At 53.5% G+C, this 15,056-nt stretch overlaps 1 protein-coding gene across 1 annotated transcript; it reads right to left on the bottom strand.

The window, feature by feature from the left end:
• Positions 1 to 286: 286 nt before the first annotated feature.
• Positions 287 to 15,047, bottom strand: ERLIN1 (ER lipid raft associated 1). Its single transcript, XM_064662128.1, is given in 13 exon segments — positions 287 to 3,174; positions 3,176 to 3,319; positions 3,510 to 3,589; positions 3,880 to 3,969; positions 4,409 to 4,500; positions 5,055 to 5,113; positions 6,184 to 6,257; positions 7,145 to 7,270; positions 8,007 to 8,068; positions 12,451 to 12,497; positions 12,847 to 12,928; positions 13,744 to 13,920; positions 14,979 to 15,047. Coding segments are annotated over 12 exon segments (1,155 nt in total). The 5' UTR covers positions 13,857 to 13,920; positions 14,979 to 15,047; the 3' UTR covers positions 287 to 2,988.
• Between the last annotated feature and the right edge of the window lie 9 nt (positions 15,048 to 15,056).

Genomic DNA, 15,056 nt, shown 5'->3' with positions numbered 1-15,056 from the left:
TCCCCAGTCCTGTGCCAGAGCAACAGGGGCCAAACAGCAGCAGGTTCTGGCAGTCACACAGAGGAGGCTGCCCAGGGGCTGCAGGATGCTGCAGTGAGTCCCCCCGTGCTCAGCACCATCCTGGCTGTGGTTTACTTTGAGCACAGGCTGCTCATGGGGCTCCCAGGGTGGCAGAGGCTGCAGCTGAGGACACCATGGCGTCACTGCAGGGTGAGAGGTAGAGGGGGACCCCCCACCACGTGCCTACAGTGACACCAGCCTCAGGACACATAAAACCACTCAGAAAAATGGTAACAAAATAATTTTATTCTGCTTTATCAAAAGAACTCAACACCGTGAATGTAAACCTGACCATATGTATCGTGTTTCCTTAAGGAGATGTGGATCCAGGGGCAGACCCCTTTAGTCACAGGCCCACACAGGCCCTTGGAACGGAGAGAAAAGCCAGTTCTAACCCACAGTCCCATGTCCCTGCTCACACCTGGGGCTCAGAGGGAAGCACAGCCCACCCTGGGGTGCTAAAGCAGTGGCAATGCCCCCCTGCACACCTACTGGGGCCTCTGCAGCAGCAGCTGGGCAAGCAGGGAGGGAGGGAGGGAGGAGGCTTTTGCAGAAGGCACCGAGCATCACACAGGCTGCTGCAGGACCTGGGACTACAGGAGCATCCCCCAGGGTCCCTCAGACCAGGCTGATGTCACCCAACCACAGCAGGGGGACACTGAGCCAGTGACAGCCACTCAGGATAAAGCCATGCACCCACCTGGATAGTGCAGGGAGACCCAGCAAGGCTCAGGTCCAGAGGGAAGCCAGCCCTTCCTGCACTGGCCTGGAAGGTTTTCCTGCTCCCTGCACGGGCATCTTGCTCTGGTCACTGCAGGAGAGCTGTGAGCTGCCTGGTTATCACTCCCAGCAGCTCCCCTCGTGCCCCTGGCACCTCCAGGCTGGCAGAACCTACCCTGTCCACCCATTCCTCATGCCCAGAGTGTCCAACCCCAGTAACACATGGAGAACAAGCCTACATCCCTGCCAGCATCCCCTCCAGCAGTGCTTCTGCTCTTTGAAGTCTGCCCTCATCCCAAAATCCAAGTGAAGAGGGTGCTGCCGGGGTGAGGAGAGGCCATGTCCCCATGCCAAGGGCCTGCTGCACCACTGAGGAGGTGCCAGCTCAAAGATGTGACTCCACTGCCTCCTCAAAGCCCTTCCCACGGGAGAAAGGGGACCCTGCAAGTCAAACAGCACTTCCAGGAGACATTTCAAACACCACAGCTACAGATTACACTGCCCTTCCTCTCCACACTGGTGCCCCAGGTCCCTGGCTCCTGCCATGGCTGGTTTGGAAGAGGAGCTGGTATTCTGGAGCAGAGCATCAACTGGGCCTTGGGAGTTTGCAGCCAGATAGAGGACAGACAGACCCCCTGAAACTGCTGCCAAGTCCCACAGTCATGTCCTACCCTGCGGAAGGGGCAGGTCCAACACATCCCTGCTCTGCCCCAGACAGAGGACAGGGAGCCAGGGCAGGAGCTGGGACAGCACAAGGCACCACGTGTTACCAAACTTCCTCGAGGAGACACTGCCACCCTCCAAGCCGAGCCACGTGTGGTGGGAACACAGCACTGCAAAGCCTGAAGCCCACACAGCTCGTCTGGGGACATCATCAGCACAGGTAAAGCTCAAGCCTCTTGTTTTGGGTTGAATGTTTCACTGTGGCAAAAGCTGAACACGTCCCTCCCGTTGCCACGAGGCTGCAGACGGTGCCAGGGACACAAGATCTCAACAGGCAGAGTGCCTGGAGGGCCACCACAGGAGATCCTGCTGCCAGCACTGCTCGGGAGCAGCCTGAAGTCCTGCACTGCAGCAAACCTGTCCAGGGAGGAGAGGCCCAGGGACACACTCTCACCATGGCTGTTCAAGGACACACGAGGCAGGTCCCACTTCTTTGAGCAGTGGATTTTGCACAGGGGAGCAGTGACGACTCACCTACTTTGCAGCTGAGGTGTCAAACATCTGATCTGCTGCTCTGCAGGGTCCCTTCACTCTTCTCTTCCCCTTTACCTTGCCACCATGGCAGAGCAGTGGAAGTTCAGCCCCCTTGCCCTGCTGACCTAGAGGAAGGCTGGGATCTGAGCAGAGATTTCACAAGTTGGGATCTGAGCAGAGATTTCACAAGTTGGGATCTGAGCAGAGATTTCACAAGTTGGGATCTGGGCAGAGATTTCACAAGTTGGGATCTGGGCAGAGATTTCACAAGTTGGGATCTGGGCAGAGATTTCACAAGTTGGGATCTGGGCAGAGATTTCACAAGTTGGGATCTGGGCAGAGATTTCCCAAGCTCTGTTCCCAACCAGCTGCTCCGAGGTGCTCCTGAAATCTGGTTTAGGATGCAAGGTGAGCCCCAGCCACGCAGCTGAAACACCCTACAGTCAGTCCCAGGCAGCCAGTGCAAGGCTCTTGCTTGGAGAGGGGAGTTGCAGAATCCCATCAGAGACCATCTGCTCCGAGTCATTACCTAGTGCTGCTGTCTACAGGAATATCATGGCTATGCAGATCCTATTCCAGTAACCTATTCCACACCAAACCATTCCTTGCCCTGAGCAGGAACACGCTGGCCAAGGAGAGCCCACTCCATGGGAGTCCTTGAGGAGAGAGAGAGAGCAATGGCAGGAACCTGCCTGGAGTCCACCAAGTGAAGCTTCATGGGCAGGACGAAGGAAACCTCCTCTTCGCTCGGCCTCAGCCAGGAGCACTGGGAACGACCAGGGTGCAGCAACACAGCACTCAAAGCCACATCTCCTGCCTCCAGAGCAATGCCTGCTAAATAACTGCACCTACTCCGGAAGCCTTTCCCGGCGTCCGTCTTTTAATATTCCAGTATAGGTATGTTAGTACAGGATTATCCCTCCTTTGGAAGCACCAATTTAACAGGGGAAGAAACGGAAGAGGCAGAGCCCTTGCAATCTGTTGCTAGAAGAAAATCAACCCAACTGCCACCTATACACAAGATGTCCAGGCGTGTGCTGCGTCCGCCCCACCAGCCCGGGGCCACGTCCCCGACCACAGCCGGGCTTTGCTGCTGAGCCACACCGGGATTCCTCCTCCCTCCTCAGCCAGTGCTTTCCTTGCCTCTGAGCTGGCTTTCTCCAGAGGTCTCCGGGGCCTCCTGTGCAGGAAGGCTGGTTTGGTGGGCAGTCCTCGGGCTGGCCTGCTGGAAGGCACAGGACTCCAGGAGCACGCCGGGGATGCGGTCACCGAAGTAAAGTTTGCTGTTGGCGGCTATGGCCTGGTACTTCATCAGCTCCAGGTACTCGGGGGTCAGCTTCAGCTACAGGAACACAAACAGGGGCTGTCAGACACTACTTTCTGGGTGCTGCATCACTGAATACTGCATCAGGCCTTCTGGGATGCAGGCTGTTAAATCAAGTGTTTTTCCAGTGCTGCCCACCTGAAGCTCATCTCCTGTGCAGAGGGAAAGAGGGAGCGAGTCCTGTCCTGACCAGCTTCCCAGTGCTCACCTTGTTGGCATCAGCCAGCTTCCGAGCAGTGTAGTACTCAGCATCAGCTTTGGCCTTCTCTCTTGCCAGGAATGCAGCATCTAACACGGCAGCAGAGGATGGACAGGAAAAAAAGTGTTAGGAAGTGAACAGTGCCACCACACTGAGCACCTGAGCCCTCATCCCACAGGGACCAGCTGACCCAGGAGTGTCTGAGACAGCTTGGCTGGCCCTGCACCCGCCCTGTGGCTTCCTGGAGCATTCCCAGTGCACAGCCTTGCACTGCTGCACCCTGGACGAGCTCTGCAGGACAGCCTGTGAGCCCAGGCCTGGGGTTCCCCTCCCTGCCATCCCCCCTCAGCTGCAAAATGACCCCAGCAGTGCGAGTTACCCTCAATCTCAGAAATCCGCTTCTCCGTCTCCTTCTCCATAATCTTCTGTTGGTAGTGAATCCTGGCCACCTGGGCAGCCTTCTCTGCCTCTGCAATCACAACGGGCTCGGCTCAGGAATCTGCTTCCCAGGGTGTGAGCACCAGCACCCCGACCAGCAGCTCACTGCAGGATCTGCCACACCAGGTCTTTCCCTACTCCCTCCCTTCCTGTTGGGATCCTACAGTGCCAGCCTGGACTCCAAGCAGCACAGTTACAGGAAGAAAACACAGTGCTGATGTCTCCAGAGCTGATATCCCGTTTCCCAGGGCGATCCCCCTGGCACACTGAGCTCCCAGCCCAGTTTTTGCAGTGGAGTGGCTGCAGGACAGAGGTGCTCACTGCTCTGCTGCCACGGGAGGGAGGTGGGACAGAGATACAGCAGCAAAGACACTCAGATTTTCAAAATGACTCCTGGTGCAGCCTGGCCGTGCCTCCCTCAGTTACCAGGGAATGCAGGAATGGCAGCTCACCCTGTCCTGGTCACATACCAATGATTGCTTTCTTCCGGTCTGTCTCTGCCTCCTTCTCCACCACCTTCTGCCTCTGGGCTGCAATCAGCAGCTTGGTCTTCTCAGCCTCCCTGCAAGGGGAGAAACATTATCCTGGGGAAAGGGAGATGGGGAGCAGCTCTGCATCTGAGGGCAGGAAAGACCACGAGCAGCTGCCAGCCCCCTGTTCACAGCCATGGGATTGGTTCTGTCTGCAGCCGTATGAGCACAGCACAGCCAGGGGGCCAAAGGAAGGGATCAGCCCCCTCCCCACTTGGCACTGGTGAGGCCACATGTGGATGCATGTGCAGCCCGAGGCCCTCAGGACAGGGAGTGAGCCCAGTGCAGGGCTACTGGGAGCTGGGCTGGCTCAGCCAGGGACAGGGAGGTGAAGGGAGATCCAACAGCATCTCCCCCTGCTCCAAAGGGGTCTCAGGGATCCTGGAGGGGAACTTATGGGCAAGATACCAAGACCCCTGAGCCCTGATTTCAGTCTGGAAACAGAGAAACAGAATCCACAGGTGCACCTGGCCTGCCTAAAGCTCCCCTCTCACTCTCTGAGCACCAGGGAAGAGCTTGCTAACAGCACTGTGCCTGTCCTGGACCCTCAAAACTAATTCACACAGTTGTATGTCCAGCTACTCACATCAGCTCAAAATTTCTTCGGATGGCCTCTGGAATTTTGGGTTTTGTAACACGCACAGCCTGTGAGGGAAGGAAAAGGGAGCACATTTCAAACTGAATGTTTGGATGCAAGGTGTAGGAAATGCCCTTGTGAGAGCAGCTGCAGTGCTGTGGACAGTGGTGCCCAATCCTCCTGTGCAGCACAGCTGAGCATGGCCTCTCTCACAGGAGTGTCCTGCATTTGTATTTCCTGACAGCCATTCCAACCCACTCCCACCGTGGGCAGGTTGTTCCAAGCCCTGTCCAGCCTGGCCTTGGACACTTCCAGGGATGGAGCAGCCACAGCTTCCCTGGGCAACCTTTGCCAGGGCCTCCCTACCCTCAGTGTAAAACATTCCCCTCTCAGTTTAAAACCACTGCCCCTCACCCTGTCACTACAGGCCTTTGTAAAAAGTCTTTCTCTACCTTTTTTATAACTTATGTAAGCTTTATATAAAACTTCACATACTCTTTATATACTGAAAGGCCAGAAATAAGGTCTCCCTGGAGCCTTCCCTTCTCCAGTGTGAACAATCCCAACTCTGCTGCTTCTCTGGACAAGCAAAGAAAGCAGATTTATGGGACATCAGACCAGAACATCCTTCAGTGAAGGGACTGTTCTAAGCTCCTACCAGGAGCAAAACCTCTCCAAGCCCCTACAAAGCACCACATGGAGAAAGCTGACCTCACCAGCCACTGCAGGGTGCACAGGGGGATATTCTTTCAACCTCTGCACCAAAACAAAGATCCTCACCCCTTCAAAGTGGTGTCTGGTGAGTTCAGGTAGATGTTACCATGGTTAAATTAAACATGATTTTCTAACATTAAAGGTAAGCAGAAAACCACTAAAACCATTCCCTTGCTCTTTGCAATTTAAAGCCAATACCTGCAGGTCTGTCACCTGAAAGGTGCTTTTCTCTGTCCTGCAGGTCTTTCCCTTACATAAACCCAGTGTCTGAAAGCCATCACCAACACTTGGACAGTCTTCAGCAGCCAAACCTCAACTCAAGGTTCAACTATTCCATGGCATGTGGAAAATGGAAGCAAGAAACCTATTCAATCCAGTGAAAGAGGTGGAAAAAAGAGTAATCTTTATTAGGGAATGAACTCACCTGGATAGTGAGACCTGGTGCCATGACATTGAGGTCTTTCTGCAGGGCCAACTTCAAGTTCTCATCTATCTGATCTGTGTTTGGAGGACAAGAGGGAGACCATTTAGCTCATCACCTTTTCTCCCACAGCTGATGTGGCAGAGCCAGCTGGCCTTGAAGAGCAAGTCTGTCTATGGTGTAAGATAAAGATGCTCTCTGAGATCACTCAGTACAGTGTTCCTGTGCCCCCTGGAAAATGTTCCCAAAAGGAGAGTCACATGCTAGTGCCTACAAAAGTTCGGTTATTGATGGATTTGTGGCATTTGAGCTAAGGTTTTAAGGATCTCAGCAAGAATGCCCAGAGCCTGTGGTAGAAGTCTATCCCTTCTCAGCATTCAGACTTACAGTATCTTAACATTAAAATTCTGTCAACCTCTTATCTACCATAAGCCCATTCTCCCCTGCTCAGCCACTCAAAAAGAACACAACACTGTCATGTCTTTGGGGCACAGGTAGGTACCAAGGAGAACATGGCCTGTGCTAATTCCTGAAACACTGATACCTCCCTAAAAAACCTTCCAGCTCTCACCTGTTAAAAACAGACAGAAGGAAGCTGTGGAAGTACAAAAGTGAATGCAGCAACAGAACAAGGGCTTACAAGTAGGAATAGGCAAGACAAACCCATCATCATAGTGAAGGCAAGGGGTATCACTGCACACACAAGAGCAGAGTGGCTGCTTTGTGCACCCAGAATCAGTGGTAAAGGACTGAAACCAAATTCCCACGTGCAGATGGAGAAAGACAAAGAAATTTGAACCACTGAAGTCCCAGGGGAAGAGGCCTATGGATATAAAAGGAGCTGGATTCCAGACTGCAACTCCAGCACAGGGGCTGTTTGCTCCCACTGGCTGTAACACATTCCAGAGCACGACAGGGAGATTCCACATCCCTCAGTGGGAGCACCCAGCTGCCATCCACTCACCAAAGAGCTCGATGTACACCTCCTGCAGGGTGTGGGCACTGCAGAACTGATTCAGCTCGTGATGGATTTTGTTGAAGATCAAGGTCTTGTCGTAGTCCGCGGTGTAGTTCCTCACGATGTCGTACACTGGGGAAGGAAGGGGATTACCAGAGGGCACCACTGACACACAGTGCTTCCTGCAGCACCAGGAATGCTGGGAAAGGAGCACAGCACGGGGACAGGGCGTGGGGCACCTCCAGCACTGGGAGTTTTCCGGATTGCCCTGCCCAGCTGTGGGAGGGAGGGAGCTCAGAGGACCCCCAGCCAATGCAGCTGGGACTACAGGACCTCAAGGAGCAGAGTAATCATGGCAAGATACACTGCACAGCCCTATTTTACCATCTGCACAAACAAATCAAACAGCAAAGCCTGTCCAGGACCTGCATGCATGGGAACAGCAACACTATAAAGTGAAACCAAGGATCGTTCCCACATTTTAAGCCAACCATGTCCTGGGGTGCAGCAAAAGGAACATGGCTTTGCAATTCTCCCAGGAGCCAAGAGAGCACTTGGGATTAGTTCCACAGGTGCTCTCCCCTTCAGCAGCAAGAGAGAGCCCTGTCACATTTCTAAACATACAGGGGAGAAGCAATCCTAGAGTTTACCTTCATCCTTGCAAATCCCTGGCTCTGCAAAAAGCCTGCAGGCACATGCATGGAACTAAGTGCTACAGGACTGGGAGCCATAAGGGTAACAAGGAATGGGAACAGACATGGAAATTTTCCAGACATGGATAATGGAAGTCCTGCAAACCAAGACAGAGCTGCTACAGGATGAGTAAAGGCAGTCCCAGAGCTGCCTGTGGAAATGGGATGGGAAATACCTGCATGTGGGGCCAGCTTGTTCACAACCTCGATCCGGTCAATGTAGATCATCACACCCCCACTGCAAGGGAAAAAGAGCTCATCAGTTACCACTGCAGCTGTTCACAGCTGGCATAAAAGCAAAGTCATCTTTGTCCCACTTTTACTCAAAACTTACCCAGAACAGCCCTGAGTTCCTGAGCATTCTGCAATGAGATAGCAGCAAACCCCACCTTGGCACAGACAGGTCCCTCTCTGGGCATAAATCACAAACGTGCTCCAGCAAGCCTGCAAAGCACCTTCCCTTCCCTTTGTGACCTCCTGCTTAGCCAGCCAAAGGAAAATGCTCCTGAACAGGAATGTAACTGCAACTATCAGGAAAGGGGAGTCCAGCACAGCGAGGACAGCAGGTGACACCTGCCAGCAGCAGGGCACACACCAGCTCCAGATGCACCACAGCTCCTCCAGGCAGCAAAACACTTCAAACAGAAAAGCCCTGAGTTTAATTCACACATTCACTAACTCCAGCAGGAGCTTGGCAGGGCCACTGACAGAAAGGAAGAAACACCACAACCAGGCACACACACTCCAGCACCTCATCAGAGGAAGCCTGCAGGCAATCCTCTCCCCAAGGGATTATGTGCTGCCAGAATGGCAGGGAAAAGAAGGAATCAGAAGTTGGGCTTGCCCTCAGGCTCTGCTCTTACTGGTGTACCTTTCAGCAAGTCATGCCCACCCCTGGGTACCCATGACACAGGAGAAAAGCAATAACTCTGCATTGGAGAAGAAAAGACTTAATTTTCAACAGCTCCTAAGTCTCTTGAGAGCATAATTTTAAGCAGGATAGTCTTGTGATGTTGTCCTCGAGACAAAGGCAAATCAGACAAGAAGCTTTAGCAGGAACTGTTTAGAGAGAGCTGGTCCTTGGCAGTGGAGCTCCCACATTTCCAGACTCTGTGATGCTTTAACTCCAACATCTCCGCTGTGACAAACTCCATTTCTTATTTTGCAGATCCTGATCTCTGGCAGCTGAAGGCCAAGTCTGCAGGAAAACCACGTGAACTTGCCTGTGTCTGTGCTCTTCTGGAAGAGGTCTCCCAGGCCCAGCCTGTGCTCACTCCAAACCTGCTTCACTGCAACTACGACCTAAAAACTTTGGGGATGGACAGAACTTGTCTGCTGGGAGGGACAAGCCAGCAGGGGAGACATTTGTGCCCAAAGAGAGACTTATTTCCCAGTGAGGTACTACTCTTAAGAGCATTAATGCCTTTTTTACTGATCATTTTCTCTCTTAAGAACCATTATCATCATTTTTAAATCTTTCCTAGGCCTGTCAGGCTGCACAAGGAGTCATAATGGTACAGAGTATATGTGTTTTTCTCCATCTGTTCTGCACTCTGTCCCACCACTTTGAATAAAACCACTGTTTATCACTGGAAGTGACATCCAACAGCATTCCTCGGGATCCTCTGAGCCCACTCTCATCCTCCTGATTTGTTCCAGTCTCCTCATGACAATTCTACCAGGACAGGGAAATCCCAGAAATCCTGGTGAGGAACCAGAGCAGAGCATGTGGGCTTCTTCCACTGGAATCTCCTCCACTGCCCACCTTTCTGTTGGGGTCCTTTGGCACTTCAGTTTGAAGGGGATGTTACAAGGAAAGGGAGAGTGCCTGCAACGCCTCAGCTCTGCATCACTTCCCATGCAGGAAAGGCTCTGGAATGGCAGCTCACATCAGACAGGACTGTCTGACTGCACCACCACCTTCCCCAGCAACCCTGCCAAGGATCTCAGCCGCTGTGGGACAGTAAGTGGGCTATTATCCACGATTATCCCACTGTTATTCCCCACTGTGCTGGGGGGGAACTGAGTTATATCAGTCCTGTTGGTCGTGCAATGGCCTGGACGTGCCACTCAGAGCCCAGGCTGGCTGGGGAGAGAGGAGCAAAGGGAAGCCCACAGAAGTCTGAAAGGAGGATCAACACACGGACTGTGTGTGCCTGGGAGAGGTTTAAGCATGACCAGGCATCAGTACTGCCCAACCTGACAGGACAAGGTGACAGTGTACAGGGAATGCCACAGGAGGTGGACACAGGTCTTTTGGTAGCTCTTAGAAAGCCTCAGACAACTCAGGGTCTCACCTTAGACCTGGAGAAGATGAGAAAAACTGAGGGGCACTGCCATAAAAAAAGGCAAAGGTTCAGTGCTCACAGCTAGAGCTGCCACAAACAGGAGCAGACTGGGACAGGCAGAGCACCTAAAACTGGGCTTAAAGGCCAGATCTGGCATGACCAGACACACAGGGATTAACACTTGGAATGTTCATGACACGTATTTCCACGTGACTGGCTGACAAACAGCGATCTGTCCCAGCAGAGCATTCCCTGGCTCTGTCTGGCTCCTGACAATGATCTGCAGCACAAGCACAAGACATCCCTCACACCTCTGCAAATAACGCTCGAGCAACTGTTGGGGAAAGGCAGAAATCCCAGACACCAGAGGCAGATGCACACTGTCCCTGTCAGAATGAAATGGTTTTTGTCTCTGAGGTGACAACTGTTCTGTGAAAACAGTCCTCTGGTGCCAAAGTATTTAAAAATCTGTATTTAGTGTATTCACTTAGCACTGATCAGTTATAAACGGGACAGGTTAAGGCAGAAATTGGGGATGGGACACCCACACAGACATTCAGAAGCTTCCTGATGTAGATGAGGACACAGGCAACAGGAACATAAACATGATGGAAGAGAAACCCAGCCTTTAAAATTGGATGGTTTAATGTACAACTACAGAAACTTAAACTGTTTACAATCTGTTCTTGTAACCCACTTTTAACCAGGACAGTGACATTTCAGATTTCACCCACTCGTATTTATAAGCTAATGTTTCACTAAGGAAATCTGGATTCCAGGCTTTGGCATGGAGCAGCTGCAGCCTTTGGATCCAATTGCAGCAAACTGAAAGGCTCCTGCAGTGACACCTTAAAAGTGGACAGGGCTACTGGGACCTTTGGTCTGAAGTGTATTCAATTATTAACTAGGAACTGCTTTCACCAGCTGTTTGGTGTTTTAAAGCACATTTACTGCCTGTACCTTCACAACCACCTGCACTGCACGACTGAACCCCACAATGCTGAAATGCAGCAGGAACGTCACGAACTCACTTGACAGAACCAAACAGAAATATTTAGCTCCTAAATCCCAGAAGCACAGAATGGGGGAGGCTGGCAGGGATTTTCTGCTCCCCCTAAAGAATGGTTACTTCACCACAAAGGGACTTTGGACGAGGGCCTGGAGTGATAAGACAAGGGAGAATGGCTTCCCACTGCCAGAGCCAGGGTTAGATGGGATATTGGGAAGAAATCCTTCCTTGGGAGGGTGGGGAGGCCCTGGTACAGGTTGTCCAGAGAAGCTGTGGCTGCCCCTGGATCCCTGGAAGTGTCCAAGGCCAGGCTGGACGGGGCTTGGAGCAACCTGGGCTAGTGGGAGGTGTCCCTGCCCATGACAGGGAGGTGGAAGGAGATGGGTTTTAAGGTCTCTTCCAACCCAGACCATTCTGGGATTCTATGAAAGCTGCAGCACTGAACATTAACATTATTTACAGATACTCCTGAAAATCTTTGAGATGTAAAACGAAAACCATGAGACCCATATTTTAATATTTAAGCCCATGTGATGTCTGATGCTCCAGGAGTAACCCCAAGAACTCATTTCATTACAGGTTAAACCTGACCAAAATGAACTCTGCTTTGTTAATGTTGCCATTACCATTCCACTTTCAATTTCAATGTGGTCACTGAGTGTCATCATTCAAGTTACGGGGATTTATTTTTTTAAACAGAAATTGTGTTGAGGACACTGGAGCTAAAAGACCAGGTGAATCACCAGGGCTTTTTTTACCCTGAAGAAAGAGCTCCAGTCACCACTTTAACTTGTGGATGAACCAACACAACAGGATCTGCAACCCAACTCGACCAGCCCTCTCCTCCTGCTACTGCTCTGCTTGTTAAAACCAAGCAGGTCTGTGCTGATAAAAGAATCAGTTTAACTATGAATCAGGCATTTCATCTGGAAATGGACCCTCTCCCACCAGGAGGATTCCCATTCACCATTTGCTTTTGCCCTCTGGTCAGCACTTCTATCAGCCACAAAATCCAGACTAGAAATATCCGAGGGCAGACCAAAGCACAAGCAACGGGGTGTCAGAGTAACTGAGGGGAGAAACCAAGAAAAATCAAGATAATATCACTATGAATGCAAACACTCTCTGAGCAGCAGCTGCAGCAAAAGCCAGAGCACCCCCTCATGTACCTCCTGTTCTATAATTTCCATGTTCTATTACAGTGGGGTGTATGTGTGTGTTCAGCACTAATTTTAGGGCACGTGCCTTTACTTCCCAGCACTGTAAATGACACCACTGAGTGCATCTGCTCAGCACCAGGAGAAACACAGATGAAATCCCTACCTTGTCCCACAAGGCACATTTTTCACTTCATCAGTCTGCAACGTGGTCTGAAACACAAAGACAACCCGAGCTCACAAACCGCTCCGCTCCCGGGAAGGTCCCAGACTCTCACAACGGGAACACGGAGCCACAAATGCATCCTCTGCCTCCCTCGTGGGTGGGAAGAGGACAAGGCTTCTTCCCACCTGCCTTCTGTGGGACGGACAGGCAGCTGTGCCCATTCCCTGCTCCCAACTCCCACGGCACAAGGCCTGTGTCTTTCCTGGGAAACAGTGATGGCCACAAACACGGACCGTCCTCCCGGAGCAGGACATCTCCTGTCCCCAGCAACTCACACACGTGCTGGGCACCCCCACCCTCCCAACAGCTGCTCCTCCCAGAGGAGAGGGTACCAACCTGCACGGATTTGAAGGTGGTGATGAAGGGGAGCATGATGTGGTAGCCGGGTCCGCTCGGGCTGGTTAACAACGCGCCGCCCCTGCGGAGAGAGAGGAGAACAGGGAGAGGCTCAAGCAAGCCTAGCTTTGAGAACAAGCAGGGACACTCAGCTGCAGGAACAGCTGGGGGAGTGAGAGTTACATTACTGCCCCAAATTTGCCACCAATTCCCCTACAAAAGGGCTGAGTGCTCCTGCTGTTCGCCTGTTGCAAGCTGACAATCGTTCCCTTGAGCCCTGTGAGCAACTAACCCTCAGAGGAGGCAGCTATTGCTAAAGCCTCCCAGCACTGCAACATTGCAGAGCTGCAAGAACACAGATTTTCCTCTCTAAATAGTTCTCTGGTAACCATGGAAAAATCCAGCAGTGGATGTGATGCTGCCAGTTTGGATTTCCACGAGCCCCAAAGCACCAAGAAACCCCCCCAGGCTCTGGAGCTCAACACGCCTGTGATTAAAGGAAAACGGCCCAGGGTGGTGAGTGGGAAGGGCAGGGAGAACATTCCAAAGCACCAACAAAATCGGTGCTCTGGCTGGGGGTGACAGTTTGGGACAGAGGTGGCGGCTCCTGCTGTAAGAGGGAGTGATCAACAGATGTGAGGAGATGGGACGGACGCTTTGGATCTCTGAGCTCTGAAATCCAAACTGTGAAAAGGGACGGGAGGGAGGAGAGGGAGGGAAAGCAACTGAGGATTCAGAGAGACACAAACTCCCAAGGGCTCTGCACAGAGCCAGGGTGCCCGGGACTCATCGGGGAGCAGAGACAACAGGGGGAAAAACCGGGGCCAAAGGCAGGAGAGAGCAAGCGGTGGTGCCAGGACGGACCCGGCGGAGGGAGCAGGCTCCCGAGGGCAGTACCTGTAGTACACGGCCAGGTGTCCCTCCTCGACCCTGTGGATGGCGGAGTAGAGCAGGAACACGAGGAGCGCCGAGGCCGCCGCGGCCGCGGCCCCCGCCTGGGCCATGGCCATGCTCGCATCCCCCCGCGCCGGCACCGCCACCGGCACCGGGACCCCGCGGCGAACGGGCCCTGCCCTGCAACGGGGACAGCGACGGCGATAGCGACAGCCCGCCCGGGATCCGCCCGCGATCCGCCGGCACCGCCCCGGGCCCGGCACCGCCCGCCCGGGCGGGACCCGCACGGGGCCCCCGCCGGGGAGGGACCGGACCGCGGCACACCCGGGACACCCGGGACACCCGGGACACCCGGGACACCCAGGACACCGGGGACACACGGGACACACGGGACACCCGGGACACCGGGGACACACGGGACATCAGGGACACCGGGGACACACGGGACACCCCGACCGCGTCTGTCCCGGCCCCAGCCTTGCCCCGGCCCCAGCGCTGCCCCACCCTGTCCCCGTCCCCATGCAGTGCTTGTCCCTACTCCATCGCTATCCCTATCCCACACCTGTCCGTGCCCCATCCCTGTGCCGTACCTGCCTCTGTTCCCGTTCTATCTCTGTCCCTATCCCATCCCTATCCCGTACCTGTCCTATCTCTCCTTCTACCCAGTCCCTATCCCTAACCCATCCCAATTCCTATCCCATTCCCAAACCCTCTCCCTATTCCCAATCCCGTACCTGTCCCGTTCCCTATCCCTGTCCCTTTTCCCAATCCCAACCCGTACCTGTCCCGTTCTAAATCCTTGTCCCTATTCCCAATCTCATCCTGTATCTGTCCCTATCCCATCTCTATTCCCAATCCCATCCCATCCCTATTCCCAGTCCGAATCCCATCCCATACCTGTCCCTATTCCATCCCTGTTCCCAATCCCATCCCACCCCTGTCCCTATCCCATCCCTGTTCCCAACCCGAATCCCATCCCCTACCTGTCCCTATCCCTATTCCCAATCCCATCCCCTACCTGTCCCTATCCCTATTCCCAATCCCATCCCCTACCTGTCCCTATCCCTATTCCCAATCCCATCCCCTACCTGTCCCTATCCCTATTCCCAATCCCATCCCCTACCTGTCCCTATTCCATCCCTATTCCCAATCCCATCCCCTACCTGTCCCTATCCCTATTCCCAATCCCATCCCCTACCCGTCCCTATTCCATCGCTATTCCCAGTCCCATCCCATACCTGTCCCGTTCCCCACGTGCTGCCGAGGCCGCGCTCCCGCCCCCTCCGCGCAGGCGCGCGGGCGCAGGGCAGCATGGG

The sequence above is a fragment of the Pseudopipra pipra genome, chromosome 8 (assembly GCF_036250125.1).
Source record: "Pseudopipra pipra isolate bDixPip1 chromosome 8, bDixPip1.hap1, whole genome shotgun sequence".
Lineage (NCBI taxonomy): Eukaryota > Metazoa > Chordata > Aves > Passeriformes > Pipridae > Pseudopipra > Pseudopipra pipra.
Note: the sequence above shows the minus strand (reverse complement) of the source record. Positions and strands in the feature narration are given on the sequence as shown.